Source organism: Coregonus lavaretus, assembly GCF_964263955.1.
Source record: "Coregonus lavaretus genome assembly, chromosome: 18".
Taxonomy (NCBI): domain Eukaryota; kingdom Metazoa; phylum Chordata; class Actinopteri; order Salmoniformes; family Salmonidae; genus Coregonus; species Coregonus lavaretus.
This window is the reverse complement of record NC_140005.1, coordinates 30,010,908-30,035,101: the sequence shown is the minus strand read 5'-3', so window position 1 is coordinate 30,035,101 and position 24,194 is coordinate 30,010,908. Positions and strand designations below refer to the sequence as shown.

At 41.6% G+C, this 24,194-nt stretch overlaps 1 protein-coding gene across 1 annotated transcript in view; it reads right to left on the bottom strand.

Moving 5' to 3' along the window:
* The window catches only part of LOC311145389 (sprouty-related, EVH1 domain-containing protein 1-like), a gene marked incomplete at its 3' end in the record, with an annotated part of 75,076 nt that overhangs the window by 8,342 nt on the left and 42,540 nt on the right, over nucleotides 1-24,194 (bottom strand). The window contains exons 3-4 of the mRNA XM_084181612.1: nucleotides 5,232-5,400; nucleotides 1,182-1,228 (exon numbers count right to left, since the gene is read on the bottom strand). Of these exons, the coding sequence (XP_084037738.1) occupies nucleotides 1,182-1,228; nucleotides 5,232-5,400 (216 nt within the window). The remainder of the gene's footprint in view (nucleotides 1-1,181; nucleotides 1,229-5,231; nucleotides 5,401-24,194) is intronic.

The window sequence follows — 24,194 nt, the reverse complement described above, 5'->3', positions numbered from 1 at the left end:
GTTTCTCGCCCGTGTAGCCCACTCCCAGGTCTCAGACCGCAACACTCTGATGCCAAATTACCAATGCGACACCCTCGGTTGCTCACTTACTGAACCCCCCTGCTCCTCCCACCCACTGGCCGCCCGCCGGCTCCTTTGCTGCCTATATGGCTGATTTCTTAAAGCGGAAGCTGCTCTCCACAGGAACAGGAACATATCCTCTCCTTCCTCTCACGCCCTCTGACCTTCTCTACTCCACTCTGTGAATGAGGTCAGCTACTGTTGGGTCAAAGGTGATTGCAGCCCAGCCACCAGATCACTGGTGGACACAAAACCCACAGATACTGGTAATTAAAGAGCAGCAGAGGATACTAAATCATTAGCTTAGCAGGTCATCTGAAACAATGCCTTTTGTAAACAGGTTCAGTTTGCCATGTATACTTTCACAAATACCATGCATTGGCCATTCGTGTCACAAATCTGATGATAGATTTGTCTACTTGTGGTGTTTCATAAGCTAAACTAGAGCAAGGAGCAGTGTTGTGTTTCTACAACACACTCCATTTCTAAAGCAAAATCAGCTTGGGTGTGTAGGCCTATACCTGTACTCCTTGTTGATGAGATTGAGAAAACTTTGCTAACTACACTGCCGAAACAGTACCAGTAGCTTGTGAAAGCTCATACTAAGGAGGACAAAGAGAACTAACTCCTTTACCATCTTACCAACACACTACGCCTGAGCACAGCTCAATCTATCAATAGATGAGGAAATACGAGTGGTTTCAGATAACCCACGAAGACAAATTGGAGAAATGTACCATGTTGACTTTTTTTACGCAACTAGGTTCCCAGGTATCAGTTTTGCCCGGGTGACAGATATGCACACCTAAGCTGTGGCCACACTCGACAACTCCCCAGCAATGAAAGGTAAGGCAAGGCCCTGGCTGTTAAAACAGACCCATATCCTAAAGACAACTGTCAGAGGAAAAGACAAAGGGCCTGAAGCAGTACTGGGATAGAGTGTCGTGTTGAGCCACTGCTCAGATTTACCTCGGTCCTGCGTCCTTGATTCAAGCACAGGCAATAGAACTGAATTTTACTAGACTGGTGAGAAGTCAGGTTAGTCCTACAGAAAACCGTAGCGCTACCAAATAAAGACATGTACATGGAGAATATACGAGGACCCTAGTTCCTGGACTCACCTGTAATCCATCTTCAAGGGAGTCCGAGTCACCAAACGCAGGACAGCCTGGAAAAGAGAAGATTGAATAAAATCTGAAATTCAATAAGACTTCCAGCATGTAGCTACACAGATACAGATGAGCGAGAGAGAGAGAGAGAGAGAGAGAGAGAGAGAGAGAGAGAGAGAGAGAGAGAGAGAGAGAGAGAGAGAGAGAGAGAGAGAGAGAGAGAGAAAGAAAGAAAGAAAGAGAGTTCACATAACATTACTGTATATCCCCACATCACCAAGTCCCATTATATCAAAAGTCCCTAAAATGTCCCCAGACGTCACACATCCCCACAAGCATGCCACTGGTGATAGAGGGAAGAGGGAAGCCATTGAGGGAGGTATGGTAGGCCCAGACTTACATCCGCCATCACAGCTAAATGGGGAAATGAAAGCTACTCTGTGTTAGTAAGACACATGGCCTAATGAAATCTACTCTTTGCTTGTATAAGTGCAACTCGGGTTGAGGATAAAAAGCCATGACTCGGTCCAAAGATTTTACATTCACTGAGGCCGAGTTTCAAGAAAGTAGACTTATGATAAGAATACTACATTAAACAAAAATACAAAATGCAACAATTTCAATTGAAATAAATTCATTCATAATCTATGGATTTCACATGACTGGAAATACAGATATGCATCTGTTGGTCACAGATACTTTCAAACAAAGGTAGGGGCGTAGAGCAGAAAACAAGTCAGTATCTGGTGTGACCACCTCATGCAGCGCAACACATCTCCTTCGCATAGAGTTGATAAAGCTGTTGATTGTGGCCTGTGGAATGTTGTCCCACTCTTCAATGGCTGTGCGAAGTTGCTGGATATTAGCGGAAACTGGAACACGCTGTCGTACACGTAGATTCAGAGCATCCCAAACATGCTCAATTGGTGACATGTCTGGTGAGTATGCAGGCCATGGAAGAACTGGGACATTTTCAGCTTCCAGGAATTGTGTACAGATCCTTGCGACATGGGGCCGTGCATTATCATGCTGAAACATGAGGTGATGGCGGCGGCGGAATGGCACGACAATGGACCTCAGGATCTCATCACGGTATCTCTGTGCATTCAAATTACCATCGATAAGATGCAATTGTGTTTGTTGTCCGTAGCTTATGCCTGCCCACACCATAACCCCACCATGGGGCACTCTGTTCACAACGTTGACATCAGAAAACCGCTCGCCCACACAATGCCATACAAGTGGTCTGCAATCTGCCCGGTACAGTTGAAACTGGGATTCAACCGTGAAGAGCACACTTCTACAGCGTGCCAGTGGTCATCGAAGGTGAGAATTTGCCCACTGAAGTCGGTTACGACGCCGAACTGCAGTCAGGTCAAGACCCTGGTGAGGACACCAAGCACGCAGATGAGCTTCCCTGAGACAGTTTGACAGTTTGTGCAGAAATTCTTCAGTTGTGCAAGCCCACAGTTTCATCAGCTGTCAGGTTGGCTGGTCTCAGACGATCTCGCAGGTGAAGAAGCCGGATGTGGAGGTCCTGGGCTGGCTATGGTTATACGTGGTCTGTGGTTGTGAGGCCGGTTGGACGTACTGCCAAATTCTCTAAAGCGACGTTGGAGGCGGCTTATGGTAGAGAAATGAACATTCAATTATCTGGCAACAGCTCTGGTGGACATACCTGCAGTCAGCATGCCAATTGCACGCTCACTCAAAACTTGAGATATCTGTGGCTTTGTGTTGTGATTAAACTGCACATTTTAGAGTGTCCTTTTTTGGTCCCCAGCACAACGTGCACCTGTGCAATGATCATGCTGTTTAATCAGCTTCTTGATATGCCACACCTGTCAGGTGGATCGATTATCTTGGCAAAAGAGAAATGGTCACTAACAGGGATGTAAACAAATTTGTGCACAGCATGAGGGAAATAAGCTTTTCGTGTGTATGGAACATTTCTGGGATCTTTTATTTTAGCTCATGAAACCAACACTTTACATGTTGCGTTTATATTTTTGTTCAGTGTAAGTAATCGTACTGTTGAACTTGTACCTGACTCTTAACAACATCATGTCTAAAAACAAGCTTTTATTGAAATGTTGGGGGAAAGAAAATTTGTCCATAGTTAAATGTTGGCAGTAGTGTAGAAAACAGAGATTAGCTTCTTTCCACTGGGACGGACGAAGAGGAAACGGTTTGTACCTACGGCATCAAGAGACTCTTTTAAGACTCCCAATTCACTTAATTAGGATCACCAAGACCTCATTTAAAACAAGCCAGGCAAGCAGCAGGAGAAACCAGGCCTCTGTCTGTCCCTGTCTGTGTGTCTCTCCGTCTCTAGTTTAGAGAAGAAGACTGTCGGGTCGAAACGTTGCACAATAAAAAACTGTGGGAGCATTCAACAGTGTGCGTGTATCTATATTTCTGTGTCAGTCTCTGCGTAAAAAAAATATTTGTATTTATTTCACCTTTATTTTTCCAGGCGAGTCAATTAAGAACAAATTCTTATTTACAATGATGGCTTGGCCAAACGTCTGTCTGTAGCACGTTGAGACAGACTTTCTGCAGCACGACTCTGCCAGTGCTGGACCATGGAGCTGCCTGAACCATGTGCCCACCGTTGCCATGGCAACAGAGGATTGCAAGGTTGACACACACACACACACACTAAGAAGCACACACTCGTACACACACAGACTTCGAAGCACACACACTGCAGTCCGGGAGCAGAGCTATGCAACAGGAATACAGAGGAACCTGCCTGTGTGGAGGAGAGGCATTACACAACACTGGAGGAATACAGAGGAAGCCAGAACAGAACAGAGGCTACAGAGAGGAGAGGAGCAGAGTAGAACAGGCACTGGGAGCCAGGCAGCACTCTTATTATACAGCCATTCCTGACAAGACCAAAGGCATGTGTGCTAATTTACAGCAATGATAATTCTGCTAATATGCTAGTATTGACTGTTACCTCTACTGGTTTATCAGTACCTAAGACATTCAGAGCTAGAGTTATACGGTCATTTAGGTATAGAGCGCTTCTTCATGTTGTTGTTAGACACCATCAGTTTCCTCCCCAGGTCTACAGGGCCAGGGAGTGAAGGAGATATCCATAGAGCCCAAGCCAGGTTTTAGTCTTGAGTAACACAGGCCAGGAGGCTGGATGGCAGATTGCTGAGCTGGCAGCTCTCCTGCTAATTGGACGCATTTGCTACCTATGGCATTACCTCTGCTGGAAACGCTTATCATAGCCCCAAGCTGCTGTATCAAGCTCAGCCCATCTCCAAACACTTAGCCCAGCCTACACTAGCCTCAGCCCATCTGTAACCAGGTTAGCCTAGCTTCTGCCCATCAACAACCAGGTTAGCCTAGCCCAGCTTCTGCCCCTCAACAACCAGGTTAACCTAGCCTAGCCCAGGTTCAGCACATCAACAACCAGGTTAACCTAGCTTATCCTCAGCCCATCTCTAACAAGGCAAGCCTCACTCTCTGTGGAGTCGGCAGAAAGTGGATGTTTCTGGTTTTTAGGGATACAGCATTTTCAACCTAACTTCCGGAGCATTTTCAACCTAACTTCCAGAAGTAGGGACTCCGCTAGCCCAAACTCCACCTAGCCTATTCTACCTTAAAGCCTAAACTCAAAATTCCATGAGACACAGACTGCCCCTATATTGACATAAATGCGTCCCTGTGCCCCATCCGCTAACTCGACTGTCTACGCTGCCAGTCTGTACAGGAAGTGGTGCCCTTATCTCCACCACAGCTGGCAAAGATAAGATAGGAGGGCCAATCATGGGTGAGTGAGCAGGGAGCAGGGGAAGTCATCACAGCTAATCAATGCTACGCATCAACCACCAGGAGAACAGGTCAATCATTACATGCCACAGACATAGACCAACACACAATCACACGCAGATATGTACGCTTGCACACACAGACTCTCACACACACTAATTCATACAAACACACACATGTCAGAGGAAAGGAGTCTACAAAAGCATGAGTTCCGTGAGGTGAGACTGTACTGAACTGAGGTGGACTAAAGCTCAGGGGTTCTTCCTAACCCACCTTGGTTGATGTCCTCGATGGCCCTGCGGATCCCTCTATCAAAGGCCCTGGCATCGGCAGGACTCTGGAAGGTCAGGCCAAACTTCTTGTCGTTGATCCTCCAATGGTGGAATATGGGGTTGACCTTGTTGTAGACCAGGTCCTTCTTTAGAATACACTCCAGAACAACCTGACCACACAGACACAGAGAGAGACGAACATATCTGTTAGTGACTTGAAGTTCCCAGATGGTAAAACGTTGGTCCAACTAATGCAAAATAATATGATACAAAAACACACAGCTCACAATCTAGTCTAGCTCCCTCCAGAAGCTGCAAGAAACCCAAAAAATAATTTATTCACCCAATAAGCAAAGCCATTTATGGTTAAAGGGATACTGCGAGATTCTACGGTTTTATGTTACTGTACAGGTACCTGTAGACTTCCAGTCATTGCGCTAACGCTAATTAGCATTGGCTCACAAAACTCTCTAACTACCATCATAGGCAAAAAAAACAGTATCCACAAGTTCACCTGACACTGGGTAAGTAGAAAAATGCCTGAATTGCCAAAATCTTGCAGTACCCCTTTAAGTAGAAATCCATCTTGATATGAGAGTGTAAAATCAATAAGTGGAAACTATGTTATTTACCCCTGTCCGAGGGAGCCTTTGAGGAACAGACATCTAACCTCCATCTTACTCCTCACTGTAAGCTGTTTAATTGTGTCACGTTCAAATACAACACAGAAAAACGAAGCGCGTGGAGAAAAAAGAAAAGCCCCAACCATGTCCCGACACTGGATATGACAAGAAACTTCAGAAAAATAGAAACAATCCAAGTCCAACACAATAATTTCAGCTATTTCTTCCCCCCTCCTCATAAATTTGTAAAACACATAACATAGTGCGGTTTTATTACAAATTATGATAAAGCTGGAGTGGGTGGTAAGTTTTGGAGGCAGCTAAAGAAACTACAGTGCCTTCAGAAAGTATTCACACCTCTTGACTTTTTCCAAATGTAGTTGTGTTACAGCCAGTGGAGTTATGTTTTTAGAATTTCTTTCAAATTAATTCAAAATTAAAAGTTGAAATGTCTTGAGTCAATAAGTATTCAGCCCCTTTGTTATGTCAAGCCTAAATAAGTTCAGGAGTAAACATTTGCTTAACAAGTCACATAAGTTGCATGGACTCACTTTGTGTGCAATGATAGTGTTTAACCTTATTTTTGAATAACTACCTCATCTCTGTACCCCACACATACAATTATCTGTAAGGTCCCTCAGTCGAGCAGTGAATTTCAAACACAGATTCAACCACAAAGGTCAGGGAGGTTTTCCAATGCCTCAAAAAGAAAGCAGACATTGAATATCCCTTTGAGCATGGTGAAGTTACTAATTACACTTTGGATGGCGTATCAATACACCCAGTCACTACAAAGATACAGGCATCCTTCCTAACTCAGTTGCCAGAGAGGAAGGAAACCGCTCAGGGATTTCACCATGAGGCAAATGGTGACTTTAAAACAGTTAGAGTTGAATGGCTGTGATAGTAGAAAACAATATTGTAGTTACTCCACAATACTTACCTAAATGACAGAGCGAAAAGAAGCCTGTATAGAATAAAAAGTATTCTAAAACATGCACCCTGTTTGCAATAAGTCACTAAAGTACAAAAATGTGGCCAAGGAATTAACTTTATGTCCTGAATACAAAGCGTTATGTTTGGGGCAAATCCAACACAACATCACTGAGTACCACTCTTCATATTTTCAAGCATGGTGGTGGCTGCAGTATGGTATGCTTGTCATCCGCAAGGACTAGGGAGTTAAAAATAATAATAAAATAAACGGAATAGAGCTAAGCACAGGCACAATCCTAGAGGAAAACCTGGTTCAGTCTGCTTTCCAACAGACACTGGGAGACAAATTCACCTTTCAGCAGGACAATAACCAGTGTTGTAGTACATTACTTCTTAACCCCCACAGTGTCTCGGTGTCGGATACATTTGTACTCGGTCTCAGACAGCGAGGACTCGTAATTTCTTCCCGAGACCAGAGGAGTAAAAAACTAATTATTATCAGCTTCCATGACATGAATACAGTATTCTTAACAGCCTTTATATCTATAATAGACATGATTGCGCAGTGGCGAACCTATAGACCTTCAATGTGTGACAGGTTCGTGATTCTGAAAGGACAGCAACCGTAATACCAGTGCAGTCATGTAGGAGAATACACCTTTTGTAAAACACAAAAGGGCCAGTTGTGTAGTGGAGGCTATAAACCATATACCCACTTTTCTTTTCAGTGGGCATTGCGTATACTCACTTCTTAATCCCTACTGATGCATAGCAAAGTAGTGTAGTGGAGGTATACGACTTATCAATTATGTAGTACAATAGAGAAATCATGCACAAAGTAGCCTACACAATCCCAAAGCATATTTTCACAGGTAGCAAAAGTGTGTAGCTCTCAACTGGTTTTGGCATGGAGCAGCTCACAGAAGAATGACATCGGTAGCCGGTACAGTAGGAAAGACGTTTCAACTTATCTACCAGTAAATGGTAACTAAAGCAATAATAGGTATGCAAAAGTTTAGTCCGAAGTGTTGGTTAGTAGGCTATTTGTGATGTGCAATTGTCATCATGCGCTGTTTGCGTCAGGGGCGTAGACATGGACGGGTCTGGGTGGACAGAGGCCCACCCAATCAGATGTATGTGGTTTAAGCATTGTTGTGGACTTAAGACCATCACATTTTTGTATTTTTTTCTATAAAAATTGTGATTTTGAGAGTGAAAATCTGAAACATCTATAGGAAACCTCATTTAAAAAAAACATAGGAACATTTGTATTTTTCACACAGGGTGCCTTTCCTTCACTGGGCTGGCTGTTTGGCAAAATTTGAGTATACCCACTTTTCCAGGCACCACTACACCACTGCATAAGGCTGATGGAAAGACAGCAGTCACACACAGCATGACGTTAAAGGATAAGCAGTCCATAAACTCGGACATAATAAGCCAATCATAAGAATACAAAAACACAACCATTAAGCATTTCCTAATCGGAAAACATTTCACGTATAGCACACAAAGTAACCAGTGATGTAAAGTTTATAGTGGAACTGACAGCGTTTTAACTACTTTGCAGATATGAAACAAACAGACAATCATAATATCAGTAAAAAATATCAAATTCCCAGTTTATGCTACAAAACCAACTTTATAAAAGAGGTTTTAAAAATAGGTTATATTTGACTCAACGTTCCATGACGTACACTAAGGCATTGTTGGCAGAATAGACGGATCCAGTTCAATTCATGATTAATATAATTCACCAATACATTTCTTGGTAGTCCAAAAAATATTGCTATCAGGTTGTAAATCACAGCTGGCATTGTTTGCTGCCTCCATTCGCGATGCGATACACTGTTTTAGTGACTCAATATTCTGGACAAAAACGGACGAATATAACTAAGGCTGGGAATGTCAATAAAATCAAACTAGCAAGGGCAATGATCACAAGTCAGTCATAACGTGGCTAATAGGCTAGCGTATCTATTTATGTAGCAAGCTAAAAACACAAAGCCTAACGTTAGCTAGATAGCTAGCTGCTAGGAGGATGTCATACCATTGGAGGAGTGGGGGAGTTACTTTTCCCCCTCATATCGTTTTTCGGTGGCAATACACAGCTAGAGATGCAGGTGTCATTTGGTTAGCTAGCAAGAACTTAAACGGCTGTTATCCATTTAGCATATCTCTTGCGTTCACAAATACACTCTGGCTATCTACTTCGATTGCAGAGCACTCTCGTCTGAGTGTGCCACAGCGTAGAACAACTGATTAATTTACGAACACGCAACACCCGCTGAATATGGAATATGACCGGTGTCTATTTGTCAATAACTGCTGGTGCGCGATGTCTAATATTAAAGAAGTCTTGAGGTATTGCTCGCCTGAGGTTGAATACCTCATGATAAGCTGTAGATCACACTGTCTACCAAGAGAGTTCTCATCTATATTATTCGTAGCCACCGATGCTGGCACTAAGACCTCACTTAACGAGCTGTATAAGGCCATAAGCTAATTTTTACATATTTTCAGAAATCCAAATCTACTGCTCATATTTGCGCAGTGACCGGTTGGCCTTCAAGACGGCATAAGTTTCCATACGTTTTTGTAAAAACGGTCCCGCCATTAAGTCAAAATGTGATTGGTTGATTCAACTGTCACTCCAAAATGTTGCCCTAATACAGTTGAACGGCAGATACCTTTATCTAGCTTCCAATGGCTGACTTTGCTAGCTAGATTTATCTCCCCAGAGACCAGCAAAGCATATTTTTCTCTCTTCAGTGTTAACCATTTCATTTCCAACAAAAACTAAAGAGATTAAATCAGAACATCATTGAAAATAATACAATTATCATTATTATATTATTATTATTATTTTATAAATCCTTAGCCATTCTCTGAAGGCGTAGAAGGCCCATTGTTCCCCACTGTTTGGGTTAGTAATAATTTGTAGAGTGGCTCTATTTTCCCCGCATTCTTTCACTATTTTGAATGTCTAAAGAACCCATATGTTGTTCTGAAATAGGAACACATATATACTGGACATTCTGAACTCTTATTATGGTGGAGATTTGACAAAATTACAATCATGGTCTTGAATTGGACTCGCATTTTTCTGGTCTCGGTCTTGACTCTGTCTCGGACCCCTTGTCCCCCTCCCGGTCTCGGTCTTGACTCGGTCTTGCCCCGCCTCCGGTCTTGGTCTTGACTGACTCGATTTGCTCCGGTCTTGGTCTTGAATCGGTCTCGCTTTAGGTGGTCTCGAACACAACACTGACAATAACCTAAAACACAAGGCCAAATATATACTGGAGTTGCGTACCAAGACAACATTGAATGTTCCTGAGTGGCCTACAGTAGTAACAGTTATGACTTAAATCAGCTTGAAATTCTATGGCAAGACTTGAAAATGGCTGTCTAGCAATGGTCAACAACCAACTTGACAGAGCTTGTAGAATTTTTTTAATAATAATGTGTACAATATTGTACAATCCAGGCGTGCAAAGCTCTTAGAGACTTACCCAGAAAAACTCACAGCTGTAATCGCTGCCAAAGGTGATTCTAACATGTATTGACTCAGCGGTGTGAATACTTGTGTAAATGAGATATTTCTGTATTTCATTTTCAATAAAACATTTCTAAACGCGTTTTCACTCTCATTATGGGGTATTGTGTGTAGATGGGTGAGATATATATATTTTTATCCATTTAGAATTTAGGCTGTAACATAACAAAATGTGGTCAAGGGGTATGAATACTTTCTGAAGGCACTGTAAGTGTGTGGCAGAGAGTCGGGTGCTTCCAAAAGCCCATTATTAAATCGAGAGTGCTGGACAGTCGATCACCAAACATTTCTGTAGAAACGCGAACGATAAAGGCTTGCGCTCCTTTTTTTCCCTCCGCTATTGGTGGTAGGTGCACTTGATTCAGAATCCCTGCCCACCGGGTAAGAAAAGTGTTCCCATTTTGAACCATTTCAAAATGATATGTGTGGCTAAATCGAGAGCGCCTACTGCGCTGGCCAATCGGATAGCTCAAATCACCGTTTGATACTAGCCTATGTAAGATTGAATGACTTAAAACCATGATCAGAGAGAGACTGACAAAGAATACAGAAGAGAGCTGCTGTTTTTATAAGTTAGTTAAAGTTATTTATTCAGCACTGTTTCAAAACATAAAACGAGTAGCCAAGTGTAGATAGTCCTGCGTTATTATTATTATTAGCAGCTCGTTGTGTCTATTTTAATATCAAGGAATATTTCACTTTCTCTGGTCATAGGAACAACATGAATTTGTGCATGAGGCAGATGCAGTGCAACTCGAGATTCGCCATCAGGTGGAAGACTGTGTCCCTTATCTCTGGTCAGTCTCACCAGTGGAAAGGAAGGAGAGGGCAGGGACCGTGAGAGACGGACCCTGCTACGCTCTCCCTCCCTGCGTTGAGACTAATGCAGTGTTCAAAACAACTGGGAACTCCGACTTCCGACTATGCTGCGTTTAAGACAACTGGGAAGTCGTAAAAATAAAAACAAGATCCGATCGGGAAAAATCGTTTTGAACAGTCATACAACTTTCTGACCTGAAGATCATTGACGTTATGATTTGACCTAGTCCCCCACCCATGTTCCCAGTTGTCTTGAAACACAATATGAGCATCAGATGCAGGTACCATCAGCCCAATAAAATAAGAAAGCTAATTATTCAAATTTATGCTCAGCAGTGCCTCGCAAGTGCTACACCAACTGATCTATTTTGTTATCAAAGCTCGAGTTTTGAAATATAATATGGTCTGAGAAGAACAATATTGGCAGGCCAAGCATGTAGCCAATATGCTGTGATATTGTATATGGCCTACTGCACAAAACCTCCTTCCTACAGAACTGTTTTTATTAGGTTAATGTTACATTTATGTATTGTTCCAAAAAAAATCTGAGCGGTAGATCTCGGCTTGCTGGGAAAGTGATCTTGACTCAGAAAAGGTTGGTGACCACTGCTCTAGGCAGATTAAATGAAATGAGAGACGGCCATTAGTCTTTGAGGTTTTGTGTGAGCATGCATGACGACGAGGGCTGAGTGAATGAGAGGGGCGCGTGCACCTGGGGTTGGATCAGGGAGGGATGACACTTGTGTGGTAACTTGTGCATTCCGTTTGATGTGCATGTTTGAATCCCTTATTTGGGGGCTTTCTATAACATGGTAATCTGTGCTGACAGTATTAATAAATTAGATTAAATCAATAAAACAAATAAGTAAAATTATATGTTTTTACCAATGCAAAAACATTACAAGAAACCCCTAAAACAAATCAACATTCAAAGAAAGTCAAGTCCCAATGGCAACATGATGGTCGCTCTCTAAATCACTTAACGTGTGCACCTTTGTCTATGTTTGATAAGAGTGCATACGTGGCAGCTGTATGTGAGGGCGTGTGGATATGTGATATATCTGGTGTGTGACTGTGGTCACATGAGTAGGCTAGGAAACATATTTGGTGAGTTTATGCGAGTGAGGGAGTATGATATTAGTGGATGAACACATTCACAATAGGCCTAGCAGGTGTGTACTAGACAGGAGTGTGTCTCACTCCCAGAGAAAGAGAGGAGTAAGAAAGACAGGAGTAAGGGTTGTGTTTACACAGAGCCTGCTGAGGGTAAGAGGGAGGGAGAGAGAGAAGAGGGGGGCAGGGGTGTCTGCCTCTGGGGCCGATTGTGGGAGGCGAGACTGAGCGGAGCCAGAGCGGGTAAGGTGAGTGGTGGGCCCGGGAGGAGGAGGAAGTATCTCCGTTAGGAGGAAGGACGACAACGCATTCTACACAGGGAGGTAGAGAGAGAAGAAGAGAGGTGGAGAAAGAGAGAGAAAAAAAAGGAGACAGAGCTAAAGCGAGAGAGAGCGGGATTAGGAAAGACAGTGAGATAGGTAAGGAGAGAGAGAAGATTAATGGAATTCAGATAGTCTATACAGATTGGGGGAGTGGGTCTGATTCCACTCTGGGATGTTATCAAAAGGACAGGACTGTTTCTCTGTGTGAGAGCAGAGGACAAACAGACACCAAACAGTAGAGACACACCACACCTCGATAATTACATCGCAATATAATGTTTTGACAATATATTGATATTTGACTCCAAGTATTGATTTGTAAAAAAAAAAAGCATTAGCTAGCGCTGTAGTTTGCGTTAACTAGCGTTAGACGGCTGTTCCTATGCCAAAACGCTGATATTTTTCATCCTATAGCTTGTTCTATGAGCCAACATGTTTTCAGCACTTTTATTTCACTGACTGAACAAAACTCATTATCTCATGTGCTCGTCTCTCTGAAGCGGACATAAATTGAGCAATATTTTTGGAACATCAAATCGCAATAAAATTGCAGTATCGAATCGTAATAGACTACATATAGAATCGTGAAAATCAAATTACATATCGTATCGTGAGGTCCCTGGCAATTCTCAGCCCTAGTTTCTACCATGTTTTGAGGCTATATAGAGTTTGTTTACATTTACATTGTTTAAAACATTGGAGGAAAACAAGCTTATATTTTGGGTTGTGTTGGGGTATATACAGTACCAGTCAAAAGTTTGGACACAGCTACTCATCCAAGGGTTTTTATTTTTACTATTTTCTACATTGTAGAATAATAGCGAAGACGTCAAAACTATGAAATAAAACATATGGAATCATGTAGTAACCAAAAAAGTGTTATTTCAATTTTAGATTCTTCAAATAGCCACCCTTTGCCTTGATGACAGCTTTGCACACTCTTGGCATTCTCTCAACCAGCTTCATGAGGAATGCTTTTCCAACAGTCTGGAAGGAGTTCCCACATATGCTGAGCACTCGTTGGCTGCTTTTCCTTCACTCTGCAGTCCAACTCATACCAAACCATCTCAATTGGATTGAGGTCGGGTGATTGTGGAGGCCAGGTCATCTGCTGGAGCACCATCACTCTCCTTCTTGGTCAAATAGCCCTTACACAGCCTGGAGGTGTGTTTTGGGTCATTGTCCTGTTGAAAAACAAATGATAGTCCTACTAAGCGCAAACCAGATGGGATGGCGTATCGCTGCAGAATGCTGTGGTAGCCATGCTGGTTAAGTGTGCCTTGAATTCTAAATAAATCACTGACAGTGTCACCAGCAAAGCACCCCCACACAATCACACCTCCTCCTCCATGCTTCACGGTGGGAACCATACATGCAGAAATCTGCGTCTCACAAAGACACGGCAGTTGAAACCAAAAATCTCACATTTGGACTCATCAGACCAAAAGGACAGATTTCCACTGGTCTAATGTCCATTGCTCGTGTTTCTTGGCCCAAGCAAGTCTCTTCCTTTTATTGGTGTCCTTTAGTAGTGGTTTCTTTGCAGCAATTTGACCATGAAGGCCTTATTCACACAGTCTCCTCTGAACAGTTGATGTTGAGATGTGTCTGTTACTTGAACTCTGTGAAGCATTTATTTGGGCCGCAATGAGGGGTGCAGTTAACTCTAATGAACTTATCCTCTGCAGCAGAGGTAACTCTGGGTCTTCCATTCCTGTAGCGGTCCTCATGAGAGCCAGTTTCATCATAGCGCTTGATGGTTTTTGCGACTGCACTTGACAAAACCTTCAAAGTTCTTGAAATGTTCCGTATTGACTGACCTTCATGTCTTAAAGTAATGATGGACTGTTGTTTCTCTTTGCTTATTTGAGCTATTCTTGCCATAATATGGACCAAATAGGGCTATCTTCTGTATACCACCGCTACATTGTCACAACACAACTGATTGGCTCAAACACATTAAGAAGGAAATAAATTCCACAAATTAACTTTTAACAAGGTATACCTGTTAATTGAAATGCATTCCAGGTGGCTACCTCATGAAGCTGGTTGCGAGAATGCAAAGAGTGTGCAAAGCTGTCATCAAGGCAAAGGGTGGCTACTTTGAAGAATCTCAAAAATAAAATATATATATATATATTTGTTTAACACTTTTTTGGTTACTACATGATTCCATATGTGTTATTTCATAGTTTTGATGTCTTCACTATTATTCTAAAATGCAGAAAATAGTACAAATAAAGAAAAACCCTTGAATGAGTAAGTGTGTCCAAACTTTTGACTGGTGCTGTATGTATGTATGTATGTATGTATGTATGTATGTATGTATGTATGTATGTACAGTGGGGAGAACAAGTATTTGATACACTGCCGATTTTGCAGGTTTTCCTACTTACAAAGCATGTAGAGGTCTGTCATTTTTATCATGGGTACACTTCAACTGTGAGAGACGGAATCTAAAACAAAAATCCAGAAAATCACATTGTATGATTTTTAAGTAATTCTTTTGCATTTTATTGCATGACATAAGTATTTGATACATCAGAAAAGCAGAACTTAATATTTGGTACAGAAACCTTTGTTTGCAATTACAGAGATCATTCGTTTCCTGTAGGTCTTGACCAGGTTTGCACACACTGCAGCAGGGATTATGGCTCCTCTATACAGACCTTCTCCAGATCCTTCAGGTTTCGGGGCTCTCGCTGGGCAATACGGACTTTCAGCTCCCTCCAAAGATTTTCTATTGGGTTCAGGTCTGGAGACTGGCTAGGCCACTCCAGGACCTTGAGATTCTTCTTACGGAGCCACTCCTTAGTTGCTCTGGCTGTGTGTTTCGGGTCGTTGTCATGCTGGAAGACCCAGCCACGACCCATCTTCAATGCTCTTCCTGAGGGAAGGAGGTTGTTGGCCAAGATCTCGCGATACATGGCCCCATCCATCCTCCCCTTAATACGGTGCAGTCGTCCTGTCCCCTTTGCAGAAAAGCATCCCTAAAGAATGATGTTTCCACCTCCATGCTTCACAGTTGGGATGGTGTTCTTGGGGTTGTACTCATCCTCTGTAGCTCAATTGGTAGAGCATGGCGCTTGTAACGCCAGGGTAGTGGGTTCGATCCCCGGGACCACCCATACGTAAAAATGTATGCGCACAGGACTGTAAGTCGCTTTGGATAAAAGCGTCTGCTAAATGGCATATTGTTATTCCTCCAAACACGGCGAGTGGAGTTTAGACCAAAAAGCTCTATTTTTGTCTCATCAGACCACATGACCTTCTCCCATTCCTCCTCTGGATCATCCAGATGGTCATTGGCAAACTTCAGACGGGCCTGGACATGCGCAGGCTTGAGCAGGGGGACCTTGCGTGCGCTGCAGGATTTTAATCCATGACGGCGTAGTGTGTTACTAATGGTTTTCTTTGAGACTGTGGTCCCAGCTCTCTTCAGGTCATTGACCAGGTCCTGCCGTGTAGTTCTGGGCTGATCCCTCACCTTCCTCATGATCATTGATGCCCCACAAGGTGAGATCTTGCATGGAGCCCCAGACCGAGGGTGATTGAGCGTCATCTTGAACTTCTTCCATTTTCTAATAATTGCGCCAACAGTTGTTGCCTTCTCACCAAGCTGCTTGCCTATTGTCCTGTAGCCCATCCCAGCCTTGTGCAGGTCTACAATTTTATCCCTGATGTCCTTACACAGCTCTCTGGTCTTGGCCATTGTGGAGAGGTTGGAGTCTGTTTGATTGAGTGTGTGGACAGGTGTCTTTTATACAGGTAACGAGTTCAAACAGGTGCAGTTAATACAGGTAATGAGTGGAGAACAGGAGGGCTTCTTAAAGAAAAACTAACAGGTCTGTTAGAGCCGAAATTCTTACTGGTTGGTAGGTGATCAAATACTTATGTCATGCAATAAAATGCAAAATAATTACTTAAAAATCATACAATGTGATTTTCTGGATTTTTGTTTTAGATTCCGTCTCTCACAGTTGAAGTGTACCTATGATAAAAATTACAGACCTCTACATGCTTTGTAAGTAGGAAAACCTGCAAAATCGGCAGTGTATCAAATACTTGTTCTCCCCACTGTATGTATGTACGTATGTGTATATACAGTGAGGGAAAAAAGTATTTGATCCCCTGCTGATTTTGTACGTTTGCCCACTGACAAAGACATGATCAGTCTATAATTTTAATGGTCGTTTTATTTTAACAGTGAGAGACCGAATAACAAAAAAAAAATCCAGAAAAACGCATGTCAAAAATGTTATAAATTGATTTGCATTTTAATGAGGGAAATAAGTATTTGACCCCTCTGCAAAACATGACTTAGTACTTGGTGGCAAAACCCTTGTTGGCAATCACAGAGGTCAGACGTTTCTTGTAGTTGGCCACCAGGTTTGCACACATCTCAGGAGGGATTTTGTCCCACTCCTCTTTGCAGATCTTCTCCAAGTTATTAAGGTTTCGAGCCTGACGTTTGGCAACTCGAACCTTCAGCTCCCTCCACAGATTTTCTACAGGATTAAGGTCTGGAGACTGGCTAGGCCACTCCAGGACCTTAATGTGCTTCTTCTTGAGCCACTCCTTTGTTGCCTTGGCCGTGTATTTAGGATAATTGTCATGCTGGAATACCCATCCACGACCCATTTTCAATGCCCTGGCTGAGGGAAGGAGGTTCTCACCCAAGATTTGACGGTACATGGCCCCTTCCATCGTCCCTTTGATGCGGTGAAGTTGTCCTGTCCCCTTAGCAGAACCCCCCCCCCCCCCCGCCCCCCCAAAGCATAATGTTTCCACCTCCATGTTTGACAGTGGGGATGGTGTTCTTGGGGTCATAGGCAGCATTCCTCCTACTCCAAACACGGCGAGTTGAGTTGATGCCAAAGAGCTCGATTTTGGTCTCATCTGACCACAACACTTTCACCCAGTTCTCCTCTGAATCATTCAGATGTTCATTGGCAAACTTCAGACGGGCCAGTATATGTGCTTTCTTGAGCAGGGGGACCTTGCGGGCGCTGCAGGATTTCAGTCCTTCACGGCGTAGTGTGTTACCAATTGTTTTCTTGGTGACTATGGTCCCAGCTGCCTTGAGATCATTGACAAGATCCTCCCGTGTAGTTCTGGGCTGATTCCTCACCGTTCTCATGATCATTGCAACTCCACGAGGTGAGATCTTGCATGGAGCCCCAGGCCGAGGGAGATTGACAGTTATTTTGTGTTTCTTACATTTGTGAATAATCGCACCAACTGTTGTCACCTTCTCACCAAGCTGCTTGGCGATGGTCTTGTAGCCCATTCCAGCCTTGTGTAGGTCTACAATCTTGTCCCTGACATCCTTGGAGAGCTCTTTGGTCTTGGCCATGGTGGAGATTTTGGAATCTGATTTATTTATTACTTCTGTGGACAGGTGTCTTTTATACAGGTAACAAACTGAGATTAGGAGCACTCCATTTAAGAGTGTGCTCCTAATCTCAGCTCGTTACCTATATAAAAAAGACACCTGGGAAACAGAAATCTTTCTGATTGAGAGGGGGTCAAATACTTATTTCCCTCATTAAAATGCAAATAAATTGATAACATTTTTGACATGCGTTTTTCTGGATTTTGTTGTTGTTATTCTGTCTCTCACTGTTCAAATAAACCTACCATTAAAATTATAGACTTATCATGTCTTTGTCAGTGGGCAAATGTACAAAATCAGCAGGGGATCAGATCAAATACTTTTTTCCCCTCACTGTATATATATATATATATATATATATATATATATATATATATATAATTAATTCATAAGTCTAAGTATTAACTAAGTATTCTAGCTTTAAGAAGAACAGCCCTGAAGGAAATATGTTGGTTCAGGAAGAAAGATAAAAAGTCATTCTTAAATCACTCAAATACAAAAGTAGCCTATTAGGCAGGCTACACAAATAGTAGACAGACATATGAATTTAGGTTAAATCTAGCAGTGGAGAAATAAATGCTGTATTAGAGAGTCAAAAAGCTTAACCCTTTACATTCGTGGGAATTGGCCTATATGGATAGGGCTAAATTGAAATGTTTCATCCAGAAGAAATATGAAAAGCATATGCATAACCATTGTAGCAATTGAAAGGGAACAATTTGGAGATAATGGGAAAATTATTAGACCAAAGGTGAGTACACAACAGTTCACCTGAATCAAAACATTACCTTTATAGTTGAAGTCTTCTTTAGATTTCATTTATTGTACTTCTTGCCATATTTGTTGATAACAAAATCTGAAATACATTCAGTAACATGATAAGACTATTCATGCAAAATATGGGGTAGGTGCAACATAACATAACATTTACAAAGGTTTGAGTGGGAGGACTAACTGGTGTCTCCAAGTGGCCCACATCTCTCCAAAACGTGCACAGTTCCTATGCAATTTCAATGCACTTTTATGACTCTAAAGAAGACTTCAACTATAAAAGGTACTTTTTTGAGCTCTCCTTGTTGAGGAACTAGAGCAAGCACACTTGTAATTGTTTCATTTGGAACACATCCCTGCATCCCCGCCATCACACAATTACTGTTGTTGTTTACGCAATCCAAACAGAGTCCAGTATAAATCGCAATCTGGGTCAGGTGGGCATGATTTGAAAGCTTGTTATATTGCCAACATGACTAGCTAAGTTATAAAATACGATCTGACAGTGTTAGGCTTGCACAAGGCAATTCAGAGAAACAGATCATAATTTTGGTGCGCATAGAAAGGGGTCATGAGTGCATTCAGGTGCGTGTGCCGCGCAACATTTTCTTCACAATAAACAAACATAGGCTCATTCTGTTCAGAACAACCCAGGGTTTGACAACACGTAATCTTGTAACTGTACATCATTGACACTGTATGGGTCATTCTACAGATTCGGTGCCTTTTGTGATTGAGGAGAATGAAACAATGAACATTAAAATCTTAAGCTTTTTTTTATTTGATGTGACAAAGTAATGTGTGTACTTGATAGAAAATACCTTTTCCCATCTCAATGTAGAGTATTAAGTTATTATTCTGTATTATTTTCTCAAACAAGTCCCAATTTAATTCAACCCCGTCACAGTCATTTTGATATTCAACTATTCATTTTTCCAATAAGCTTGAGATCAGCTTCTGGCATAATCTCACAGTTTAGATGTCCCTTGTAAATAATGGCATATTGTAATTAAAGAGAAAATCAAGAAAAACTGACCAGCACCATCCTTTCCAGTTTACGATGAAGAAATTTCTAATCTAACTCCACATTTTCGCAAGAATGCTGCGTAATTCCTGACAAAATTGAAATAGCCTTATTTACCCTGATTTAATACACACAATAAAAACACTATTGATGTTATATTTTGTGTATTTAATACAAAAATGTAAAAAAAAAATCTCGTAACAGGGATGAATGCACCGCAACAGGGTTGAAAATCATGTAACAGGGTTGAGTGAAAAGCATCACGTGTCATATGTTTTATCTTTTGAGATCACTAACATGTTGCCATTTTTTAAACATTTTAAACATTTTTAAACCTACTGTCAACATAGCTTTTAAAATCTAAAGAATCTAGATGAAAGCTAGACAGAGTAAAACACATTAATGAACTAATAACAGTAACAACATTTCATTGATTTCATAAAAATATCCATCTGATAATGGCAGGAGTCTGTTTGAACATTGAGCAAACATCTTAACATTGATAACCTATATAGGTCACATGTTGCCATTTTTTAACATTTTAAACTACTGTCAACATAGCTTTTAAAGTTTAAACAATCAAGATGAAATCTAGACAGATTAAAACACATTAATAAACTAACAACAGTTACAACATTTCATTGATTTCATAGAAATATCCAGAGTAATGGCAGGAATGTCTGTGTTGTTTGAATGTTTGAACATTAAGCAAACATCTTAACATTAATAACCTATAGGTAAGCCTACAGTTTGTTCACCATTTTTACTGAGAGAGCCTAGCCCACACTTCCTTCTGTATTTCCATGTGCCTAGAAGTCACCGGTTTAGGGGGATCAATGTGTTCCAAGATGTCCTCAAATGGATACCACAGGATATCATCAAGAAGTGGCCAGAAGTACCTATTTGGTCCAGCACAGCACATGCATTTGACCTGCACATGGGATTCATCTGTGGCTAGAATTATTCCGGGATAGAAATCGTCATCATATTTGGCCACGCACCATTTCCCGCATATGTCTGGATTTGCCCAATCAACCTCCCTCTGTGACACGACTGATGTAACTTTAGGGGTAAATGTGAAATGTTGTGTATTGAAACACTGGCATTCCAGTTTCTTGTTGTGGACTGTGCACATACAGCTTACATCACGGTAGGCAATTTGCCTTGCAGCCACACAAACAACTTGGTGGATCCGCATTGTGGATGGAACTACTGGCAAATTGGCTGGCATACCTTGGACGGTTTTCTCGATGGCCTCGTCTTCAATGAAGTAAAGCTTGATGGCAGTGTTGTTCTCCTCTAAGACCCTGTACAGAGTATGAGCATTTGGGATGTCACATCCTTGACTTATCAGCCTGTCTGCGGTTCTTTTTAGGGTTGCACCAACACCATCTGGTGCTCCCTTCCCATGCCCTGCTTCAAAGAAATTCCAAGACCCTGCCCTCAAGCCCCTCTTGGCCAGTTCTGTGCTGAACAGAAAGAAATTGCCTTTTTGCCTGTACTGGGTACAAGGGCCATCGCTGAAGAAGTGTACTGTTGATATGTTGGGGTGGGTATGTTGCAGGTCATCAAGCACAGGACTGAGGTGTGCCCAGATAGCAGGAGGAGCCTTATTCCTTGATGGAGAAATGGTGGTGAAGCAAGTTGGTTGCTGATTCTGTCCAACGTAGAGGACACCTGTGTGGAGGACGGCCTGTTCATGAGATGAACCAAAGTGAACAGACTGTATCTCTGTCCCATATCTGCAGGTGAAGTTTTCTGAAAAATCAATATGGATAAGGCACTCATCTGCAGACATGTTTTTCTTGAGTTCGCGACAGTAAGCATACTGCTGTTTAATGTTGAAAAGATGTTTCCGAAACCTGAAGAGGAGCGTATGAAACAACTGTACTAGTTGTTCCTGCGTCATGTTTACCTCATCCTTCACAGTGACTTTTACTGTTTGACCTTCCTCATTTTTTCTTTGCTTTTCTTTGACCATCCACTGGAGAAAGACAACATTTTCATCAGCAGCATACAAGCTTGACATTGGAACTGTTTGGTTCTTGCATTGTTCACATTCACCGTACATGCACTGCTTATTCAAGGAACTACAACACACACTTTCAACTAAATCTTCAAGCACTGACGATTCAATAAGCTTAATTTGTTTGAGCTTCTCTGCGACAAAGGTCAGGTTTTCGTGAAGCTTACACATACAAGTGTCCCGATCAGCAAGGGAAGGGTAAACCGGAGGCGGCTGAACATGGAGTATGAAATTTCTTCTGTGTTCTCTGCAAGAAACTTCCTATGCAGATTTTTCAACGTGTCAAGGAGGAACCTCTTCTGCATCTTCTGTTTGTTCTTTGTTTTAGTTTGCTTTTTGCCAGTGGTAATTCTACTGATATCATCACGTGTGAAGAAATCCCTCACCCTCTTCTTGATGTCCACAAAGTTTGAGATTTTCTTTCTTTGAAATGTAGATACACTGCCTGTGAGCTTCCAGCGTTTCTTTGAAAAACCCAAAGCAGACTCTGAAAATGATTGCAGTCTATACTTCTTAATAATGTTACCTGCCACTACTCTGGATATAATTTGCTTCTCTCGTTCAGTTTTTGCATTTTTATAATGCTCCTTTATTTGAGCAACGAGTGCTGTGTGATGCAGTGCAGATCTTCTGACATCACTTGGTACAGCTGTGGATTTTGACGAAGTCTTCTTTTCTAAACGCTGGAGCCTTTTTTTGTACTTTTCTTTGGCCCTCCTTTCTTCATCAAGACATTTCTGTAAATCAGCTACCTTCTTTCTCAATTTGTCTTTTGTCTTTCTTGATTTTTTCTTCCCCTTCACAGATTGTCTAAAACAAACAAATAGACAATTCAATTCAATTTTATTTATTGTATCAAATCATAACAAGGTAAGTTCATAAGCAGTATAAATAAATGTTAAGGATACTATTACAATGTGAATATGTCTAAGCAGTTTTGAAGAAATAGTGTACAAAGTTACCAGAAATCATATTTGTATGCACTCCTTTGCACTCCTATTCTCTCTCTCTCTCTCTCTCTCTCTCTCTCTCTCTCTCTCTCTCTCTCTCTCACACACACAATCTTTTTCCTAACCTTGTGGGCTCATGTAACATCACCACGTCTCTATCAGGACTTTGTGGAGGGGTGGCAATAGTATTAACAGCCATTTCCCTTTGCTTTTGCCGCTCCTTCGCTTTTCTCCATCCCTTTCTCCTCATCTTTTGACCTCTCTTATCTAGATCTCCTATTCCTTTCTTCTTTCCTGCTAAAACATATTTTGTCCATCTCATGCGTTCACTCCTGAGGTACTTTTCCCTTCGTTCTGGATCAGCATTTCTTCTTGCCCTGTACTCTCTTTGCCTTTCTGCTGCTGTTTTTGCCATTGTTGAATCTGAAATTGTAGGTCAAGGTCAAGTCAATGACCAGTTTACTCTCCAAAACTAATTACTGTATCCTTTTAATCACTATGTAGTAAAATGAACGTGAACTTGCAGATAATACTCCTAAATATGTCAGCACAAACCAGTCGGCTAGTGAACATGAACCCCTCACGCACCAGTTGCCAAGGCAGTATACTGTATGTCTTTTTAGACTAGTCTTCATTTACATTCTCTAGTCTTTTTATGCATTACCAAATTATGCTTTAAAGCAACAAAACTTTATTTTCTGTTGATTGTGTGTCCATGACCACCACCACCTCGTGTCTTAAAGATCTTACATTTCCAGGAGAATTACCTGACCACCGGCGCGCGGATGTCCCTCACCTTCCTCTCTATGTGTGTTTCCTTTCTGCTGCTGTTTTTTCCATTGTTGAATCTGAAATTGTAGGTCAAGGTCAAGTCAATGACCTGCTTACTCTTCAAGACTAAATATTGTATCCTTTTAATCACTATGTAGTAAAATGAACATGAACTTGCAGATAATACTCCTAAATATGTCAATGTCTATAGGAGAGAGAACAAATTAATTGTCACTTTTTTAAAGTTATTATTTTCAAAAATTCCTCGTACTTTTAGTTGATACTGTAAAACCGTAAACAACAAACATTCAACAAGAAAATATGATTGGTATTAAGCAATATACATTAAATATTGCTAAGATTTAACAGCTATTCAACCCTGTAACAGCCATTCAACCCCGTAACATTGAAAAATGTGATGGGGTTGAATGTGACAGGGTTGAAGATTTTGTGCTAATCTGTTGCTAATTCGGGATGCTAGCAGCTAGCAGTGTGCCACATGGCCTTATTCAACAAAAGACATTGTTATACTTCATAGCTATAAAAACAATTCTTGGTAAAATCTTAACTATGAATTCCCCCCCCCCAACAGAGTTGAATACCTGAGATTGACAAAGCCCATATGTGCTTAAAAAACATGAAATATTTATAAAAAGT